This window comes from Mrakia frigida, assembly GCF_051309035.1.
Source record: "Mrakia frigida strain ATCC 22029 unplaced genomic scaffold BDY24scaffold_13, whole genome shotgun sequence".
In the NCBI taxonomy this organism is placed as follows: Eukaryota; Fungi; Basidiomycota; class Tremellomycetes; order Cystofilobasidiales; family Mrakiaceae; genus Mrakia; species Mrakia frigida.
This window is the reverse complement of record NW_027481268.1, coordinates 89400-106833: the sequence shown is the minus strand read 5'-3', so window position 1 is coordinate 106833 and position 17434 is coordinate 89400. Positions and strand designations below refer to the sequence as shown.

General features: G+C 54.0%; 6 protein-coding genes across 6 annotated transcripts; 2 read left to right on the top strand and 4 right to left on the bottom strand.

The window, feature by feature from the left end:
• Positions 1-5: 5 nt before the first annotated feature.
• Positions 6-4887, bottom strand: BDY24DRAFT_386953 (class I SAM-dependent methyltransferase). The gene is made up of 27 exons (XM_076640174.1): positions 4630-4887; positions 4421-4519; positions 4261-4307; positions 4036-4184; positions 3891-3951; positions 3761-3821; positions 3598-3690; positions 3430-3514; positions 3231-3347; positions 3093-3151; positions 2962-3018; positions 2883-2892; positions 2718-2806; positions 2405-2620; positions 2243-2322; positions 2073-2159; positions 1926-2002; positions 1794-1851; positions 1689-1720; positions 1566-1623; positions 1382-1500; positions 1094-1278; positions 945-1012; positions 732-858; positions 604-652; positions 306-520; positions 6-230 (listed from the first exon to the last, which is right to left on the bottom strand). Exons 1-27 carry the CDS (start codon positions 4698-4700, stop codon positions 95-97), a joined length of 2505 nt encoding a protein of 834 aa, XP_076497115.1. The 5' UTR covers positions 4701-4887; the 3' UTR covers positions 6-94.
• Positions 4888-4994: 107 nt separating this feature from the next.
• BDY24DRAFT_414648 (uncharacterized protein) lies at positions 4995-6170 on the bottom strand (the record flags this gene model as incomplete). The annotated part of the gene is made up of 6 exons (XM_076643348.1): positions 4995-5054; positions 5142-5443; positions 5535-5602; positions 5709-5870; positions 5956-5970; positions 6043-6170. The coding sequence occupies 6 exons, from the start codon at positions 6168-6170 to the stop codon at positions 4995-4997; spliced, it is 735 nt and encodes a 244-aa protein (XP_076497114.1).
• Positions 6171-6221: 51 nt separating this feature from the next.
• On the bottom strand, positions 6222-6872 carry BDY24DRAFT_414647 (uncharacterized protein; the record flags this gene model as incomplete). Its single annotated transcript, XM_076643347.1, has 4 exons — positions 6222-6236; positions 6277-6371; positions 6480-6602; positions 6725-6872. The coding sequence occupies 4 exons, from the start codon at positions 6870-6872 to the stop codon at positions 6222-6224; spliced, it is 381 nt and encodes a 126-aa protein (XP_076497113.1).
• A 164-nt stretch (positions 6873-7036) lies between these two features.
• On the top strand, positions 7037-11985 carry LEC1 (Lec1p). Its single transcript, XM_076640173.1, has 12 exons — positions 7037-7277; positions 7610-7985; positions 8123-8510; positions 8591-8677; positions 8751-9403; positions 9487-9632; positions 9714-9768; positions 9842-9996; positions 10074-10333; positions 10410-10560; positions 10646-11598; positions 11672-11985. The coding sequence occupies exons 1-12, from the start codon at positions 7064-7066 to the stop codon at positions 11723-11725; spliced, it is 3492 nt and encodes a 1163-aa protein (XP_076497112.1). The 5' UTR covers positions 7037-7063; the 3' UTR covers positions 11726-11985.
• Positions 11986-11992: 7 nt separating this feature from the next.
• BDY24DRAFT_414645 (uncharacterized protein) lies at positions 11993-14813 on the bottom strand (the record flags this gene model as incomplete). Its single annotated transcript, XM_076643346.1, has 14 exons — positions 11993-12083; positions 12173-12203; positions 12284-12311; positions 12382-12481; positions 12565-12683; positions 12759-12767; positions 12836-12857; positions 12965-13069; positions 13138-13318; positions 13407-13478; positions 13550-13649; positions 13740-13942; positions 14030-14069; positions 14136-14813. The coding sequence occupies 14 exons, from the start codon at positions 14811-14813 to the stop codon at positions 11993-11995; spliced, it is 1779 nt and encodes a 592-aa protein (XP_076497111.1).
• Positions 14814-15345: 532 nt separating this feature from the next.
• Positions 15346-16973, top strand: BDY24DRAFT_414644 (serine hydrolase domain-containing protein; the record flags this gene model as incomplete). Its single annotated transcript, XM_076643345.1, has 7 exons — positions 15346-15573; positions 15664-15714; positions 15777-15788; positions 15855-15932; positions 16163-16320; positions 16396-16789; positions 16875-16973. 7 exons carry the CDS (start codon positions 15346-15348, stop codon positions 16971-16973), a joined length of 1020 nt encoding a protein of 339 aa, XP_076497110.1.
• Positions 16974-17434: the final 461 nt, after the last annotated feature.

Sequence of the window (17434 nt, the reverse complement as noted above, 5' to 3'; positions counted from 1 at the left end):
GACTTTTGCGAAACGTCCTCATCGTGATATGCGTTCGAAACGGGGGTATATGCTAAAACTCTCCTCCCTTCTTCCCGTCTCGTCTCGATCCTCCTCATCGCTTCGATCCTCGACCGTCCTTCTTCAGCAGCGTCGCTCGGTAGAACGAGGCGTACATGTTGACTCGATCGATAGCTTTCCCGTCCTCCCTGATGCTGATGGCTTGAACGTCGAATCCTGCGAGCTCGAACCTGGCAGAAGAACGATCGAGCTCGTCAGTTCATCACTTCCTCGAAGACCCGCTCTTGAGCTCTCGCCAAACTCACCTCTGGTTGTACCAAGGTCTCTTTCCAGCACTTCGGTAGTAGATCTCTCCTCCAACCGCGAGGACTCGCTTCATCTCGAGAACCTGGTAGTCGAGCTCACTCTTGAGGGATTCGAGGGCGGCCTCGGGCGTCGAGTCGAGGAGGTCGAGGGCAGGCGAGAAGGGAGGAGGGAGAGGAGTCGAAGCGGGGAAGGGAGTGAACCAATCCATCGAATCCTGTTCGTGTCGAGAAGCAAGGAAAATAAGGTCAGCAAGAAGAGAAGAAGAGGGAGAGGCCGAGAAGAAGAGCGGGAACGAACCATGACGATGATTTTGGTGAGAGAAGAGGAAGGCAAGCCTCGAAGAACGCTGAAGGAAACGAAAGGATCGAACGGAAGGGTGGGATGTCAGCTCGACGAAGAAGGAAGAAACGACGATCAAAACTCACTTGATGATTGTGTCGGTGTGAAGTCGGAACGAGTCTACAGCCGCACAATCGTTCTTCTTGAGAGCGTCGAACCCAGATCTGGTGAGATAGAGGGGACATGACTGAGGAGTGTACTTTCCGGTGAGACCTGAAGAAGGTTCGAAGAAGAGAGAATGATCAGCGATCAGGGGAGGAAAGGAGACGCGTCGTCGCGAAGTTTGAGACTGAGCTCACAGAGGAGGTAGTGGTAGGCTCCAGTTCGCATCGACGCAAGCTTAGGAATAGGATCGAAAGTAGCGAGGCTGGGAAGAAAAACAACGCAAAAGGTCAGATCGAAGCGAAATCCAGATTGAGCGCGGTCGGCGACTCCTCCTCGAACTCACAGGAAATCCTTGACTGATCCATCCTCAAGGAAGCAGTTCATCTGGTTGATAGGGACTCCCAATCCGTTCCAGAGGAAGATCGGACTTCCAAGGATCTTGACGAGGAGAGGGTGAAGGAGGACGGGTCGAACCTTCGTTCGCCAGATGAGGTCCTGCTGGTGAGTATTGCTCGCCTCGGTCATCTCCTGGAGAACCGAGAAGAGACGAATGACTTGATCAGCTCGAGTTTTAGATCGGGTACGAGAGAGGGAGGGGAAAGGAGGGAGGAGAAGAGACGAGGCGACCCACCTTGACGTCCTTCGTTATTCCCGAGAGCCAGAAGGCCCACTGAGCGAGTCGAAGAGCATGTCCTGAGTATCCTCGGAAGTGGAAGTTTTGAGCGAAGTATGATTCGTTGAGGGACCAGTCTGAAGGGATGCGTGAAGTTAGAAGCTCATCGTCAAATCGTCAAAGGTTTGAAAGTCGAGCTCACATTGGTAGCAGTGCGAGGTGAGGTAGGGAGCGAGCTTGGTATCGAGAAGGTGCTTGAACTGTAGCAGAAAGAGGGAAAAAGTCAGCGAGGTATAAATCGACGTTCTTGGAGACCCGAACTTACCTGAGGAAGCTTTCCCTCTCCAAACATCGAATCTGGAACGCGTCGAGGGAATCGATGAATCAGTTCGAGGTCCCGCAACGAGGTGTTTGAAGAACAACAACTCACAGAACTCGTCGTAGGAGAGAGCTTGAGCAGCCGCAAGCTTGAGTTCGAGGATGTGACCCTGGAGGACAGCAGCGAAGCGAAGAGTCAGAACGAGAACTCGACACTTCGCCGAACAGCGAAAGAACAACTGACTTGAGCCGGGTTCATATCAACGGCATGAATCCTCTTGGGTCCTCCAGCGATGGCGTAGTGTAGTGCGTTGTCCCCGGCTGTAATAATGATAATAATGATAGGAGGTCAGCTCTCGAAACCGAAGACGAGAGGAGAGAAACGACGAACCTGAAGTGATGACGAGCATCGAGTCGTCCTTGGTGAGGTTGAGAGCCTTCATGTCCTCTTTAGGATCTTCCCAGGTGAAGCCGTAGACTAGGGTGAAGGAGAGGAAGGAGAGGCAGAACGCATCAGCGGAAAGAAGAGAGCAGCGTTCGGAGAGATTGAGATCGACGAACTGTGTGTTCGAAACTGGTTGTGGACCTTCTCCTCCATGTACGGAACTCGAACGGGCTTCCTGATCAAGTAGTGGAACGAGCTGAAAAGGTGAAATGAAACGATCAGCCCTCGTGTCGAGAGAATATAGAAGATTTCGACGCAACCGAGAAACGAAAGCTCACCTAGGAGGACCTCCCAAATCGACAACGACCTCCTCCTCAACAGCACCACTTGGAGCTCCCGCAACGGACTCATGCCCGGGTCCGAGTTGCAGCTCAGGTACCTCGTCTCCAGGAGAAAGAGGTTGGAAAGGAGAGGCAGGAGTCTTCAGACCTGGAGCGAGTCCCACGACGTTTCCGGAATCGACGTCGAAGGCCTGAATGTTCTTGGAGATGTCACTGTGTTCGTAAAAAAGGAATGTGCTGAGTCAGTACTCGAGATGAAGATCCTCGGCGCGTCGAAAAAGCTCAAAGCCAGAGCAAGCCAGAGACTGACCGAGATCGAGAGCAGCCGAGGAAGACGTAGTAGGGAATCTGAACGATCCAGGGAAGAATGAAGTTATTTCGACCGTTGTAGGATTTGATCTGAAAGCAGGAGCGAACCAAAAAAGAGATTAGCGGGACGGCAGAACGACGGACGAGCTCGAAACCGAAGACTCACCGTTCCGAATCTGCGAAAGAGCGACCAGAAGAGAGTCAGCACGAGCACAGAGCGATGTCAGAGAGAGCCAGGGGCTTACTTGTACTCCAAGTAGTCTCGTCTAGCGGGGCCGAGGTTGACGTGATCGAAGTCGAACCTAAGTCGAAGCAAAGAAGATGAGAGGTCAGGTCGAGAGGGAAAAAAAGTTGTTGTTTGTGTATGATTGCTGACCATATGGTCCAGAACCATCTCGACAACCACCCAACCTTCCTCTGAGATGATCCGATAGCCTGAAAACGGTGAGAGAACAGGCGTCAGAGATCAACCAGGACGTCGTCGTTGAGCAGGGAAAAGGGCTCGACGACTCACTCTCGATTTGGCAGTTCCTTCGTCCTTCGCAACGTAGAAGTCGGCGACTCCGACGAGTCCATTCTCAGGATCCAGAACGGCGTTGACTCGATCGAGGAGAGGGTAGAAGGAGGGGATCTGTGGGAGAAAAAAAGCGGAGTCAATTTGTGAGTCTTCGACGCGTCCAGCTCCAGCGGGAAGACGAGACGCTGAGACTCACCATCGAGAGCGAGTACGAGAGAGTTGCAACAGTGAGGCTTCCTCGAGGATCTTGTCCAGCTTCCCATTCGGGAAGAACGAATTCGCTGAAGGAAGAACGAAAGGGATTCGATTTCAGCTCTGAGGAACGAGCAGAGGTCGGGGAGGAGAACTGGAGAAGCGAGCTCACCTAGCGTCTTGCTTGAGGCAGATAACGTTCGTCCATCCCTTAGCAGCGAACCTCTTCCTGGCGACGTCGAGGAGAGGCTCGCAGAGGTCGATGCTGAAACGGGAGACGGAGGATCAGAGATGAGAGAACCGAACTCGAAGCAAAAAGGAGAGGGAGGATTCACAGGTAGATCGTGTCGAAATCCGAGAGAGGCATGTAGTTGGCCATCTGTTCGATATTCCATCCTTCCAGACCCAACAGAGAGGGTCAGCTCTCTCGTTCCTGGATCGTTGCTCGAGCGAAAGCGAGCTCACCAGTTCCTCCACCGATATCAACCCAAACTCGCTTCTTCCCCTCCTTGGAAGGTCCCTGAGCCTGCGTTCGCAACCGAATCCCAACAATCAGCGACCTTGCTTCCTTCTTCGACAAAAAAAGAAGAGCGGGACGGGCTGAACTGACCTTGAGATGACCAGCAACGAGTTGCAACATGGTCGTTCTTCCCTTCAACAACCCACCCCTCGTCGCGTCGTACAACGATGCTTGGCTGTTGTAGAACGAGTCCAAACGTTCGGACTGCTCTCCGGTCTTGTTGCTGATGGGTTTGAAGACTGGAGCGGGCGAAGGGAGCAAGGACATGTCAACTCTCGAACGAACAAAGGCAAGGAGAGAGGGGGAGGGACGAACAGCAGTTCCAGACGAATCTCATGGGTCTTTCGAGCTCAGACCAGAGGCTGTAAAAGAGAAGGAAGGACAGAAAGAGAGGGAGTTTCAGCTCGGATACCGAAGAAGGAACGAGAACGAAAAGGGAAAGAGGAAGGAACGGCACGAGCTCGAGGAAACTCACGCTTGCAAGACCAGAACGACGCAAGCGAGGGTGAGAACTCCAGTCGAGACTTCTCCTGGGACGAAGGGAAGTTCCTTTTGGACGAGATTCTTGATGGTGCTGCAGAAGAAAGGAAGAAGGGAAAGGAAAAGAAGGGAGAAGGAGATGGGAATCAACAACGTTTCAGCCCTCGACCTTCCCTTCTCGACGCGTCGAACGGAGAGACGAACCTCCATTGAAAGTAGAGTCCCGTGAGGGTGAGGAGAGGGAGAGCTGTGTTGAGTCGTAGGATAGATGCCATGCTTGATTTCCTGTTGGGTTGATGATGGTGATGGAAGGAAGGGGAGAGAGGAAGCGATCTAAGAAAGAGGGAAGGTGAGCTCGACGAAACCAAGGAGAGTCGCTGCGCCACGTTTCGAGGTACCTGAACGTGCGTCCTCTTTTTTTCTTCTCAGCCACCTTCTCGAGGGAGAGAGAGAGCTCAAGAGGGCAGTAGAGTGTGTATGCTGAAAGTGGTGGAAGATCTTGAGCGGTTGAGGAAGGAGAAGTCGCATCGCATCGAACTAGAGGAGATGCAGGCGACGCGTCGTCCGTTTCAGCCCGAAGAACTCTGCTCGACCATCCAGTCGTGAAGATCTTTGAGCACACGCAGCCTCTGGAAGGATAAATTGAGATAAAGAGGCTCGTAGGTCAGCGTTGAGCGAAGAAGGGAGGGAAAAGGAAGGTTGAAACCGGGACTCACCATCTCCCTGTGTCTATCGTCCGTTTCGTCCCACCCATACCCAAACATCACATGCTCGTACCCTTCCCAAATCTCACACTCCCTCTTCCTCTTACCCTCTCCAACATGACTCATCTTCTTGACGAACTCGACGGAGTTGGAAGCAGAGCAAACGCGATCTGCGTCTCCATGGACGACTCGAACGGGGATGGCGAGGGAGGCGACGACGACGGCTCCTTCGTGAGATTGGATGAAGGAAGTCATGCGGAGGAGGGAGAGACCGGTGGAGCAGCGGATTTTGCCGTGGTAGGTTTGTGGATCGCCTGGGGGAGGAAGGGAGGGGAGGAGAGGAGGGAAAGAGGTCAGGGAGGGGAGAGAAAGAAAGAAAGAGAGAGAGAGGTATGAAAGACGAACTGTAGAACTCGGCATCGACGTCAGGGTGGTCGAAGACTTTTCCTTGGACTGCTTTTTCGATCGGGAAGCTGAGAAGAAGGAAGATGAGTTCGAGAATCTGACGTCCTCGACGCGACTTCGTTCCCATTCCTCCCTCTCTACTAACAAAACCTGAGAGAACAGAGTATCACTCACTCAGGCTTGATCCTCCTGATCAACTTCCCAACAGCGACCACAACGGAAGACGGAGCGGTTTCAGCTGCAATCCCAAGGAAGGGAGCGATGGCGTAGATTCCAGCGACGTGTGAGCGGAGAGATTCTCCTGGAGAAGGAGGGCTTTGGGGGTTTGGGTAGAGACTGATGAGAAGGGAAACACGAGGAGAGTCAGCGGTGGGGATTTGTGGAGGTGGAGAGACGGACGAGACGAGATGCGACGACTCACATGGAGTGAGCGAACCTGGAGGCGAAAGGAAAAAGGAAGCGGTCAGTTTGAATGAGGGCTCGAAAAGGATTGGGAGAAGGTACCTACATCGTCCAACCACCTAAACTGTGACCGACGAGCATCGTCTTTCTCTGTTTCCCTCCAGCTCTAAGGTCTTCAGCGGCGATGGCGACGAGAACGGCTTCCAGCGATTTGGGGAGTTGAACTTCTTCCATGATGTGACAGTGCATTCCAGAAGGGAAGGAAGAAAAAGAGAAGACAAGGAATCAGAAGTGTTTGATCTGCGAGCAGGACGACGAGGAGAACGGGCTGAAAACGAACCGTCGCGAGATCGAGAGTCCAGACCCGGAAACCTTCATCGAGAAGCCCAGAATCTTCGACTTGTTTAGCCCATCGTCCTCCAGAGTCTCCGAGTCCTGTACAGGTCGGATGTAAAAGAAGCGAAGGGGGGTCAGAAGAGTCCTGCGTCGCTCGAGAGAAAGCGGGAGGGAGTCCACGCCGTCGTGCGAGAATGGAATACTGACCGTGCACAAAGACGATATCGATTCCTCTCCCTGGTAGACTTGTTGACTGCTCTTCCGAAAAGGTCTTCTCCCAGGATTTGTAGTAGATCCATTCCTGCTGGACTCCTTGAAGCTCTTCTTTCACTGATTCGAGAGGAGGGAAGGAAGGAGGAGAGGTGAGCTCGACCGACAAGCCATTGCCTTTCCTGCCCTTCGTCTACACCTCCTCCGCCCGTTCTTGGTAGATAGAGAGGACACAAGCGTACCTAGTTCAACCTTGTGTCCTTCCCCGACTCCGTTTCCGTCCGAGTCTAGGAAAACTCGCCGTCTAGTCGTCTTTATCGAGGGCTGAGCTTCGAGCTCGATTTCTGTCGAATGATGAGGACCGAGGTAGCGTCCGTAAGAGGGATCCATGCTGATCGTCGGTTGAGCTAAGGCGGTCCAAGAGGAGAGATGCCTTAAAGAGGGAGAAAAATTGAGACTGAGTGACGGTTGGGAGAAAGAGAGCGACGGCAGCCACCCTCTATCGCGTGCGTCATCTCCTTCTTTCGTCCTCTTCTTCCCTCCCTTCTCCCTCAACGCTCACCATCGCCTATCTACAACGAATGGCAGATCCATCGCTCCCTCCTCCTCTTCAGGATGGTCTCTCGGAATCTCAGCAACAGCAACAACCTCCTTCTCTCAACGGACTCGACCTGGAGGACTCCTCATCCTCCGCTTCCCCTCTTCCTCCTCCTCCTTCGACTCTCAGTAAACGGCCAACGAGAGCTCCTCCAGCTCTTCCTTCCATGTTAGACTCCTCTTTGGTGGATACAGGTCGTGAGTGTATATCGTTCTATTCGGTTGGAAGCCATCGGTCGGAAGGAGAGGCTGAGCTTGGGAGAGAACAGTGAGAAGAGCTGTTCCTTCTGCTCGTCTTCCTTTCTCGCATACAAGCATCCTGGAGAGTACTTCTCCAAGGGACTGTATGCGCCAGAGAGGCTGCTACCTGGTCTGCGATGAAGTGTAGAAGCGAGAAGAGAACTCTGGATGAGCTCGGACTCGTCACCTCTCCTCCCTTCACCTCCTCCTCCTCCTCTCCTTGTCACCATGACGCTCCTCTTTCAACTGTCTATATACTGACTCGCTCTTTTTTTTATCTATCCATGCAGCCAACCCTTCGACTCCCTCCCCTACGACTTCGACGTCCTCGAAACCCGCTCGATCTCGGCCGCCCATCCCCACCTCGTCCCTCCTCCATCCCGCCACTTCTTCGCTGCCTTCGCACAACTCGGCCAACGCTCACGTCCTGACTCCTCTGAGATCCCACTACCTCAAGAAGTTTCTCGTCAACCACCAGTTCATGGACGAACTAGCTGTCATGTCGAGCTCCGCTTTGGGCGTAGATGGGATCGCCTCGTTGGGTCCTCCGTTCAAACCTCCTCAAGAACAGATCCCTGGCGCAGAGGAAGGAAAGACGAGATCGAAACCGCTACCGGATCTGCCGTTCTTGAAGTTCATGTTTAGGCAGTTTGTGTTGACTTTCCCGTGAGTGATATGCTCTGCTTTGCTTTCGTTCGTTTCCGTTGAGGGAGGGAGCCGGGAGGAGATGGTTCGAAGCTGACCTCGCTCTCGTTCGTTCCTCCTCCTTCTCTCTCGTCCCCAACTCCTCCTCATCCCCCCAGCTTCCTCGCCTCTGCCCCACCCTCCTTCTGGCCTCTCAAAGTCCAACCCACCCTCTCCCAGTTCCTCTCCCTCTCGCTCGCTCCTTCCGCCATCCCCTTCCTCGACGACGACCCTGCCCTCGCCTCGGACGCGGCCAAACGACGCAAGATCTTCGACAAGCTCGAGAAGCACATGACCCTCCTTCTGGGCAGTGCGATCAAGCTCGAAGGTGGGGAGGAGGTCGTCAGGATCGGCCAGGAGGATCTGAGGTTGCTCGAGGAGGACGCGAAGAGGAGGGTCGGCAACAAGGCCATGAACAACGGAGAGGAGGACGGGACGTTTGCGATTGATGTGATTGGAGTGAGAGGAGTAGCGGAGAAGGGGAGGGTGAGAAGTAGGAGTCATGAGGTTCGTACTGGGTTGTGAGGAGGTCGCTCAGAATAGACGAGGCAGTTTGGAACTGACGCGTCTTTTTTTGTGTTTCGCAGGAGTTCCTCGTTCGAACGACGCGTCTCGGAGTGCCTGATGTGTTCGTTTGGCGTCGCTACGGAGACTTCAAACGTCTTTCTGAAGAGGTGAGAGTCTCTTCGACTTGTCCTTTCTCCCTAGCCATCCTCGGAACCTGACCTCTTTGCTTCCTCGTTCCAGCTTCGAATCATGTTCCCCGACGAAAACATCCGCTCTCCTCCCGCCAAAGACAAGACCGCCACCTCTGCTCCCACCGCACCCGTTCAATCGACTCGCTCCTACCTCTACTCCTTCATCCCCGGAACAGGCTCAGGAACATCGACTCCCGTTCGCTCCTCCTTCGACACCCCTCCTCCGAACAGCGATCCTTCCACCTACGACCCTTCCTCCCCGAACTTCGACCCTACCCTTCCTCGAACAGGAACTGCCGATTCCTCCTTCTCAACCAACCAACCTCCTCCGAACCTCTCTCGAGAAAAGAACCGTCTCACCCTTCGTTCCTTCCTTCGGTCCCTCCTCACCTCTCCAAACATCGCCAACTCGCCCATCCTGAGATCGTTCCTCCTCAGTGGACCTCAGACGCTTTCGGCTGGAGAGACTACGGATGCGAAGCAGAGGGAGAATGCGGATCGGGTGAGGGAGGAAGGGAGGAAGAGGTTCAAGAGGGAGGCGGAGAGACGGGTGGAGGATCTGAGGGGCAGCATCAGGGAGATGAGGGAGGAGATGATTGCGAGGGGTGGGATCAGAGGAGTGTTTGAGGTGGTGAAGAAGACGAGCAAGGTGGAGGATCTGCCGGAGGGGTACAAGAAGGTTTTGGAGTATGGGAGGATCTCGTGAGTTCACGTTTTCGTGTGTTCCTTCGTCGACGTCGAGCGAAGAAGACGAACTGACCTGACTGGACGTTTTCCTTGTTCAGAATGGCTGCCACGGTCTTCCAGACTTTCGTCGCTTCGGACGATGCTTCGACTACCCTTCTTCAGCTCAAGAGACTCCATGGGTTGATGCCTTACTTCGTCCTCAAGGGAATCCTTCGAGTTTCGAACCCGATGGCGATGATCCGAGGTCAGTTCGACGCGTCTCTTCCCTCGTTCTTTTTCGACCAAACTCTGACCTTTCCCCCCCCCCCCCTCTTTCGATCTTCAGGTGTCCTCGAGCTCTTCCTCGCTCGTCCATTCGGAGGTCAGAGTCTCGTTCAACGGTTCGTCGTTTTTCTTCGTCCAACTTTCGAACGAACCTCGAACTGACGCGTCTCGGTCTCCTTTTTTTGACAGAATGTTCTCGACGACTCTCAACGAGGATATCCGAGAGATCCAAGAGCAAATTGAGATCATCAGCGAAAAGATCGGAGACCCCGACTTCTGCGAGAAGGTCAAGATGTTCGTGATTGCTCCGCTCGAGATTCAACAGATCTTCAAGGCCGATGCTGGTTCGTTCTCCCCCTCGTCTCCTCTCCCTCGACTACACTCTGACTCTTCCTCTCCTTCGCTCGTTCTCTCCATCCAGAGGCCGAAGGCATCGACATCATCGCCGTGATCCTTCGTTCGCCCGACGCTCCAGCTCTCGCTCGACCTCAGATGCTTCGAGTGATTCGAGCTCATCGAGCCTACGCCGAGTACAAGAAGGAGAAGGACGATCTCGAGGATTCGGACGACGACGATGGACCTGAGAAGGAGGAAGGATGGCTGTTCATCGATCTGAACCACCTCATGAAGCTGTACGCTCGGTTGAGGGAGAAGGAGAGGATGGTCGCGTTGATTTTCGAGGTGAGCCTTCTTTCTTCGCTCTTGACTCAGCTCCTCCTCGACGACGACTGACTCTCTGCTCTCATGATTGTTATAGGGAGCTACCGCCGAGCTACTCAAGGACATCATCACCATCTTCTACGCTCCTCTCGCTCAGGTCTACAAGGCTGCGAGCATCGCCGACTCCCTCAGCGACCTCCAGAACTTCATCAACGATCTCATCAGGACTTGCGATCAGGTCGAAGAACGTGAGTTCACCTTCCAGCTACGTCTCTTTCCGTCTACTTCGATGCAGATGCTGATCCTCGTCTCTACTACCTCCTCGTCGAACAGTCAGTCAAGAGGACCCTCAACGAACCGTTCAGACCTTCATCGATCTCGTCAACCGACATGAGCAGTCCTTCTACACCTTCGTCCACAAGGTCCACTCCAAAGGATCCAACCTCTTCTCCTCTCTCATGTCCTGGATCGAACTTTTCCTCGACTTCGTCCGAGACGGACTCCCTCCCACCTCCGCCGGAGGTCCCTTCAAACTCGACCTCGAGTTCATCCTCCCTCACTCGGGACCCGAACGGATCGCTCTCCTCAAGGAAGTCGACGCCATCGCGGTTTACCACTACAAGCTCAAGGTCGCCCACGAGGGGAAGACGAGGAGGAAGTTCCTGAGGGAAGGAGGAGCGAAGGGAGTGGACAACGACGACGACGAGCAGGCTCTCGTGGACAGTATCGTCGATGGACTCAGCTTTGGGAACACCATGCGAGGGGACGCGGCGGAGATTGCGGACGAGGAGAGTAGTAGTGGAGAGGAGGAGAGCGATGCGAGTGAGGAGGAGTCGGACGAGGAGTACGGAACTCCTGAGGGAAGCGAACGAGGATCGATTCGGTCGACGACAGGTCGAAACGAACAACACCCTTCCTCAACCCCCCAACCACTTCCCTCCCCTCGAGACACCCTCCCAACCGAACCCACCACTACCACCTCCTCAGGCTCTCCAACGAAGAAGAAGCACCACCTCTCTCACGTCCATCGACCTCATCGCCACGGCGAGAAGGATCGACAAGAACCCTCCTCCCCTTCGTCGTCGAGCGCTCCCTGGGCCGACGCTCATCTCCCTCCTCCTGCCGCCGCTGGAGCTCCTCGACACCTTCCTGGTCACCCTCCTACGTCGGGAGGTCTCTACGAGAAGAAGGAGCAAGGAAGGCATGCGAAGAAGAAGGGGAAGGTCACGATCGATCCGCCCGTGATTCGACATCTGCCGACTTTGGTTCCCCTGTTCGTTGAGATGGTAAGTCCTTCCTGCACTCGATTTCGCCTTCTCGCGACGTAGAACTGACTTGAGTTCTTGATCGTTGTTACAGGTCCGACCTCTGCTCGTCGTTTCGACCCTCGATGGGCCGGAGAACAGCTCTTAGACGGGAGGGATGAGACGCGTCGGTTCGTCGAGGGTTGCTTTCTTTTCCCTTCTCGTTCTCTTTCCATTTAGTTGGTTTCTTCATGTAACGACCCTTTCGTTTTTGGCTCTCAGAAATCTCTGGTTCCGACTCCTTGCTTGGCATATACGATCTTCTCTCGTTCCTTTCCCCGTCGCGTCGTCGTCCCGTCGGAACTCTCCGACGAGTCTGCAGATCAGAGCGAGAGCATGAAACCCAGAATGGTATAGAGCAAAGCGGCGTAACAAATCAAAGCTTAGATCGAATCTGAACCTTGCCTGACTTGAAATCGGCGGCGGCGAGGTCTCGCAGCTGTCGTCGAAGGATCTTTCCCGCGGTGCTGAAGAGAAAGAGAGAGCCGAAGGAAGGGGAGATCAGTAAGAGGCTAGGGTCGTGATATAGGGGGAGTGATTGAAGAGAGATTCTCACGATTTGGGGATGACCTCGATGAGGTGAACACCTGAAAACGAAGAGAAGAAGAGAGAAAGAGACGCGTCAGTGAGGGTCGGTCTCGAGAGAGTGTGATGAAAGAAGACTGACCTCCTCTCAGTCGCTTGTAGTCCGAGACCTGGTGTGAAACAAACAGCCGAAGTGGTCAGCTCGAGGTCGAGGAGAGGAGAATGAGGCTGAAAACACACCTGAGTGGCGATCCATCTCTCGAGATCGTGCTCGAGCTTCTGTCGGCCTTCCTTTCCTCCCTTGATGCTGTTGTAGCCTCCAGTGGGAACGACGTATGCTCTGATGGCACGCGAAGGAGAGAAAGGATCAGCTTTACGACATCTCAAAACGAGAAAGAGGATGAAAAACGAGTCGAAACGAACCTCGGGACCTCGGTCGCTCGTTCCTCGTCCCAGACTCCGATGACTCCGACGTCGGCGACAAGTTCATGAGCCAGCAGCTTGGCCTCGAGCTCGGCGGGAGGGACTTGGAATCCCTTGTACTGGAAGAGAAGAAAGGAGAGAGGCACGAGTCAGTCGCGTCGGATGAGGAGCTGCAACGGAATCCGACGACTCACTTTGATCAACTGAGGGAAAGAGGAAGAGTGTGGTCAGACAATTTAAGAAAGGAGTGTTTCGATAGGCAAAGGCTCACCTCCTTCTTTCGGTCAACGATGCTGAAGAAAAAAAGAAACGAGAGACCGTCAGCTCTGCGCGTCTTCGATCGCTCCCTCCAGCTCTCGTCCTAGAGTCCTTGAATCCTTCAAAAAGGCATCGAACTCACTAGAAGAACCCTCGGGCGTTGACGATAGCGATGTCTCCCGTTTTAAACCAGCCGTCGAAAGTGATGGACTCCCTCGTCGCTCGAGGATTTCTCCAGTACCCCTTCCTGCGAGATCAAAGAAACCACAAGGAGTCAGGAGATGCTTTAAAAGAAGGAAAGAAGATAGCACTCACATCACATTCGTACCCCGAATCCAAAGCTCTCCTCGTTCCTCCTCTCCTTTCACCACGTCCTTCTCGTCGTCGTCGACCAATCTGGCTTGAAGGTTGGGCAGAAGCAGTCCAATGGATCCGTAGTCTTGCTCTGTGGCATTGACGGGGGTAACGGTGCAGAACGGGCTCGTCTCGGTAAGACCTGAACAAGGGAAAGGGAGAAAATCAGCCGACGGATTAACGACGCGTCGAGATTTAGATCGAAGGAGAAAGAAAACAGGGCGACTAACCGTAGGTTTGAAGAATCTTGAGGTGAGGGATAGCCTTCAGCACCTTGTTAGTGAGTTCCGGTCCGAGAGGAGCTTTAAGACGCAGACGAAAGGGAGGGAGATCAGCGTACGCGTCGAAGAGAAAATCGAGGAGTTGAACTGACCAGCTCCACAGACGACAGCCTTCAGGCTCGATAGGTTGTGCTTCTTCGAGATGTTGCCTTGAGAGAGAGAAACCAGCATGGGAGGGACTACGGCCGAGAACTGAGCTCGTTCAAGCGGAAGAGAAAGAGTCAGGACCGTCAGCTCGGACGGGAGGCGAAAGCTCGACGAGCAGAGGTAGAGAACACCTACGTAAACTTGATGGAGAGCAATAGCAGCTCCAAACATTTCGGGACTGAACTTCTTCAAGAAGACTTGAAGGACTTGAAGCTTGAGGCAGGTGAGGATGCTGACCAGTCCGAAGATGTGGTAGGCGGGAAGAGGCTGAAGAACGTTCTGCTGTCCGGGAAGGAGAATCGGCCACTCCTGACAGGTAACAGCAACGATAGTGAGGACTGGAGAAAAGGCGAAGGTGGAGAGCGTGTGCTATCAGCATGAGATGGCCGGACAGACGACGCGTCGTTCGAACCGAGAGCACGAACCATTTCGATGGGTCGATGCGACTCCTTTGCTCCTTCCGGTCTGCGTGAAAGGTAAAGAGAGAATAAGTATTGTCTTCGATCTCAGATCTCGGGCTCTAGTACTCACAGTTCCCGAACTGTAGCAGAGGAAAGCCGTGTCGTCTGCTCGAGGTCTCGTTCCCTCCCTCCATCTCTGTCCCTCCTCTCCTCCAACCCTCAGCTCCGAGAAGTCCCTGTACCCAGCGACCTTAGCTCCTCCCAACGAGTCTCCCAAGATGTAGACCCTGTCCTTCCATCCTGGTGCCTCGTCTCGAAGAGCTTCCTCCGCCACTCCCAGAAGCGAAGGATGGACGAGAAGAATCCCGGCTCTCGCGTCTTGTAGTTGGTACTTCAGGTCTTCCGCTTGGTAACTTGAGCTGGCGAGGGTAGAGATGATCCCCAGAGGCGAAGAGAGGCAAGCGAGGAGAGCGAGGGCGAAGGAGGTCGTGTTGGGCGAAAAGATGGCGACGGTGACCTTGTCCTCCTCCTTCGAGTGGGTGTAAGGAAGAGCAGCGAGAGGAAGGGAGGGTTGAGGAGCGAGAGGAGTGATTCCTGCAGACCACATCTTGGTGAGTCCAGCTCCGAGCTCACCCGAGAGTCGATAGACGTCTGCTTGAGAGAGGGAGGAGGAGGGAGGTTGAGCTGCATCGACGAGGGATCGATTCGAAGGTGAGTCGGATGGTCGAGCAAACTCGGGAGCGAAGAGGTACGTATGGAGGTCGACCGAAGGAATGTCGACGATCGGCTTCAAGGAGGTGTAGATCATGATTGTAGACTTGAGGGAGGAGAGGGAGATGGGTGTTGGAGGCAAAAGAGCAAAAGAAGAAAGGGAAGGACGGGGTCACACGGAAATCGAGGAAAGCTCGACCCGAAGCTCAGCTCTTCTCGAGCCTCGGTCAACTCTAGGTTCGGTCTCTTGTTACAGAGTCTTGGAAGAAAAACTTCGACAGGCTACTCGCCACGGCCTGGTTTGGTGTTTGCTCGAGATGAGGGTTGCAAGGAAGAAAGCGGGAGGAATCGAGGAGAGAGAGAACCACCTGACGACGACGTCGAGATTTTGGTTTACTTCCTTTTATCTTATCTTCGGTCCTTTTTGGTCGGTCTTCTTCTAATTTCTTCCTCTTTGCTCATGCCTGCTCATCTTCCATACGTTCTCCCATCCTCAACCTCGAGAAAAGCTGACATCTCTTACGGCCAAAACCGACAAGGCCCAAAACACCGAGTGCTCTTTTCGCTCCTTCAAACCACCATCTCCTCCGTCCTCCCTCCTCCCTCTGTCCCCTTTCTAGCTAGCCCTCATGCCCGCTCTTTCCCTCTCCTCTTCGACCAAAGCCAAGTTGGACGCCATCCTCGAGAAAGCAGCTCTCGAGCTTCCAGGTTGCTTCTTCACCGTCGTTTCAGCCAAATCCGTCCTGTACTCCAATCGAACTGGGAGGTTCGACGTCCTCAAGCCAGCAGGGCCAGGAAACGAGGTCGACGAGAGCACAGTTCTGTGCTTCTTCTCTACTACCAAACTTCTTACCTCTGTGAGTGGTCTCCTTCATCGCGGATGGCCAAAGGGAAAGAGGGAAGGAGAGACCGAGCTCATCATCATCTCATCCTACCTTTCTTCCCAGGTTGCCATTCTTCAACTCATCGATCGAGGTCTTCTCACTCTCGACACTCCAGTATCACCTATCCTTCACGAGCTCGCTACTTCCTGAACCTCACTTACGAAACGTCGACCAAGGAAATCACCATCGTTCGTTTCGTTTCCTCGCCCTCCCTCGAGTCTTCAGAGCTTCAGCTGAACTTCTTTTCCCTCCAGGCTACTCTTCTCAACCAGTCCTCTGGTTTCGGAGCTGAATTCGGACCCAAAGTCTCAGCTTGGAAGAAGCAGGCGGAGGTGGGTTCGGGTTTCGTCAACAGCTGTGAGATCGCGAACCTGGTCAACACTCCTCCCTGCTACGCTGCGGGCGCGACGTTCGAGTATGGAAACTCTTGCGAGTGAGCACTTCGGGTCAATCATTGCTCTCGAGGCTGGACTGAACAGGTTTCCGAAAGGGTCTTCAAAAGATGGCTCGGTCTTCTCATTCAGCGTCTCAAGGGCGCTCCCCTGAGGAGTACTTCTAAAAGAACCTCTTCGAGCCCCTGGGGATCACCGATACGACCTTCTACCCTCATCGCACTCCCGAGTTCAAGGAGAGGGTGATGCCGTTACGGTTCTGGGACGAAGAGAAATCCGAGTTCCAACTTCTCACCAACCAGTTCGACGGCCTCAAGCTTCCTCGAGAGTGAGTCGTTCCTCCTCGCTTTCTCTCGATTCCTGAGCCGTCTGACTGACGAGTTGCTACCCTTTTCTCTACCAGGACCGAGGATATCGAGTACCCCGTCGCAGGAGGAGGAATTTACACCTCACCCAGCTCCTACGCTTCAATCCTTCAATCTCTCCTACGCGACTACACTTCCCCTTCCTCCAATTTCACTCCAACCCTCGGCCTATCCCCTTCTTCTCTCGCATCCCTCTTCAAAGGAACTCTATCGAACTCTGCTCTCCCTGGTCTCGCGTCAGTGATGGGAAGGATGTCCCCTCAGTCGAAGGAGTGGAAATCCGGCGATTCTGACTGGACGACCGGGCTCTGTCTGTGGAACAAGAGGAAGACGGGAGAGGATGGGAAGGAGTGGGGGCATCTCGAGGGATTCTGCGGTTGGGGAGGAGCAGGAAATACGATGATGGGGATCGACCCGAAGGCTGGAATTGCTGTGAGTCGAAACGACGCGTCCTTTGACTCTTCTCCTCAGCGTCTTCGTTCCTCTGACGTCTTCTTCTTTCGTTTGGACTTCTCAGCTCGTATGGTCGTCCAACTTCCTACCTCCCAACGAGACTCGAGCCAAGAAGGTTACTCTGGAGATGGAGATGGTCTTGTACGAGGGGCTGGGACTTTGAGCGACGAGAGGGCGGTCTTCGGTTGTATTCATCTAGATTCGAGCGATGCGTTTACGATAAAAAAAAACTAGCTGATCTAAGCACTGAACCCATGTCCCCTGACCGCCTTGGTCTGCGACTTCAACAACACCGACCTCTCCTCTGTCAACTTGCAAACATCCGGGAGACCCGTCTCTCTGAACTCCAGCTCCGGATCAGCGATCAACTTCGCCAAAGCAGGAGCAGCGGTGAAGATTCTCGCCATGCCCATTGTGGCCTGCGATCACGAACTGGCCTGCTTTCCCTGGTTGCTGTTGAGTAGGCGAGGGAAGCGAAGAAGATGAGTGAGTCGACGCGGAGAAAGACGGGAATGGGAAGAACGAAGGTTAAAGAGAACGAGCAAAAGCAGGTGACTCACAGAAGAGCGAGCCTGTAGAAAGATGAGAAAGGCGTTCGATGGTCAGGTCGTGAGTGCAGTCGAC

Excerpts from the sequence above, each read along its gene's own strand:
- BDY24DRAFT_386953 (XM_076640174.1), bottom strand. The coding sequence starts at position 4,700 with ATGGCATCTATCCTACGACTCAACACAGCTCTCCCTCTCCTCACCCTC. Across the intron at positions 3,515-3,597 it reads TGCCTCAAGCAAGACGCTAG|CGAATTCGTTCTTCCCGAAT; the intron begins GTGAGCTCGCTT and ends TTCTTCCTTCAG. Across the intron at positions 2,323-2,404 it reads GATTTGGGAGGTCCTCCTAG|CTCGTTCCACTACTTGATCA; the intron begins GTGAGCTTTCGT and ends TCACCTTTTCAG.
- LEC1 (XM_076640173.1), top strand. The coding sequence starts at position 7,064 with ATGGCAGATCCATCGCTCCCTCCTCCTCTTCAGGATGGTCTCTCGGAA. Across the intron at positions 7,278-7,609 it reads CTCTTTGGTGGATACAGGTC|CCAACCCTTCGACTCCCTCC; the intron begins GTGAGTGTATAT and ends CTATCCATGCAG. Across the intron at positions 11,599-11,671 it reads TTCCCCTGTTCGTTGAGATG|GTCCGACCTCTGCTCGTCGT; the intron begins GTAAGTCCTTCC and ends TCGTTGTTACAG.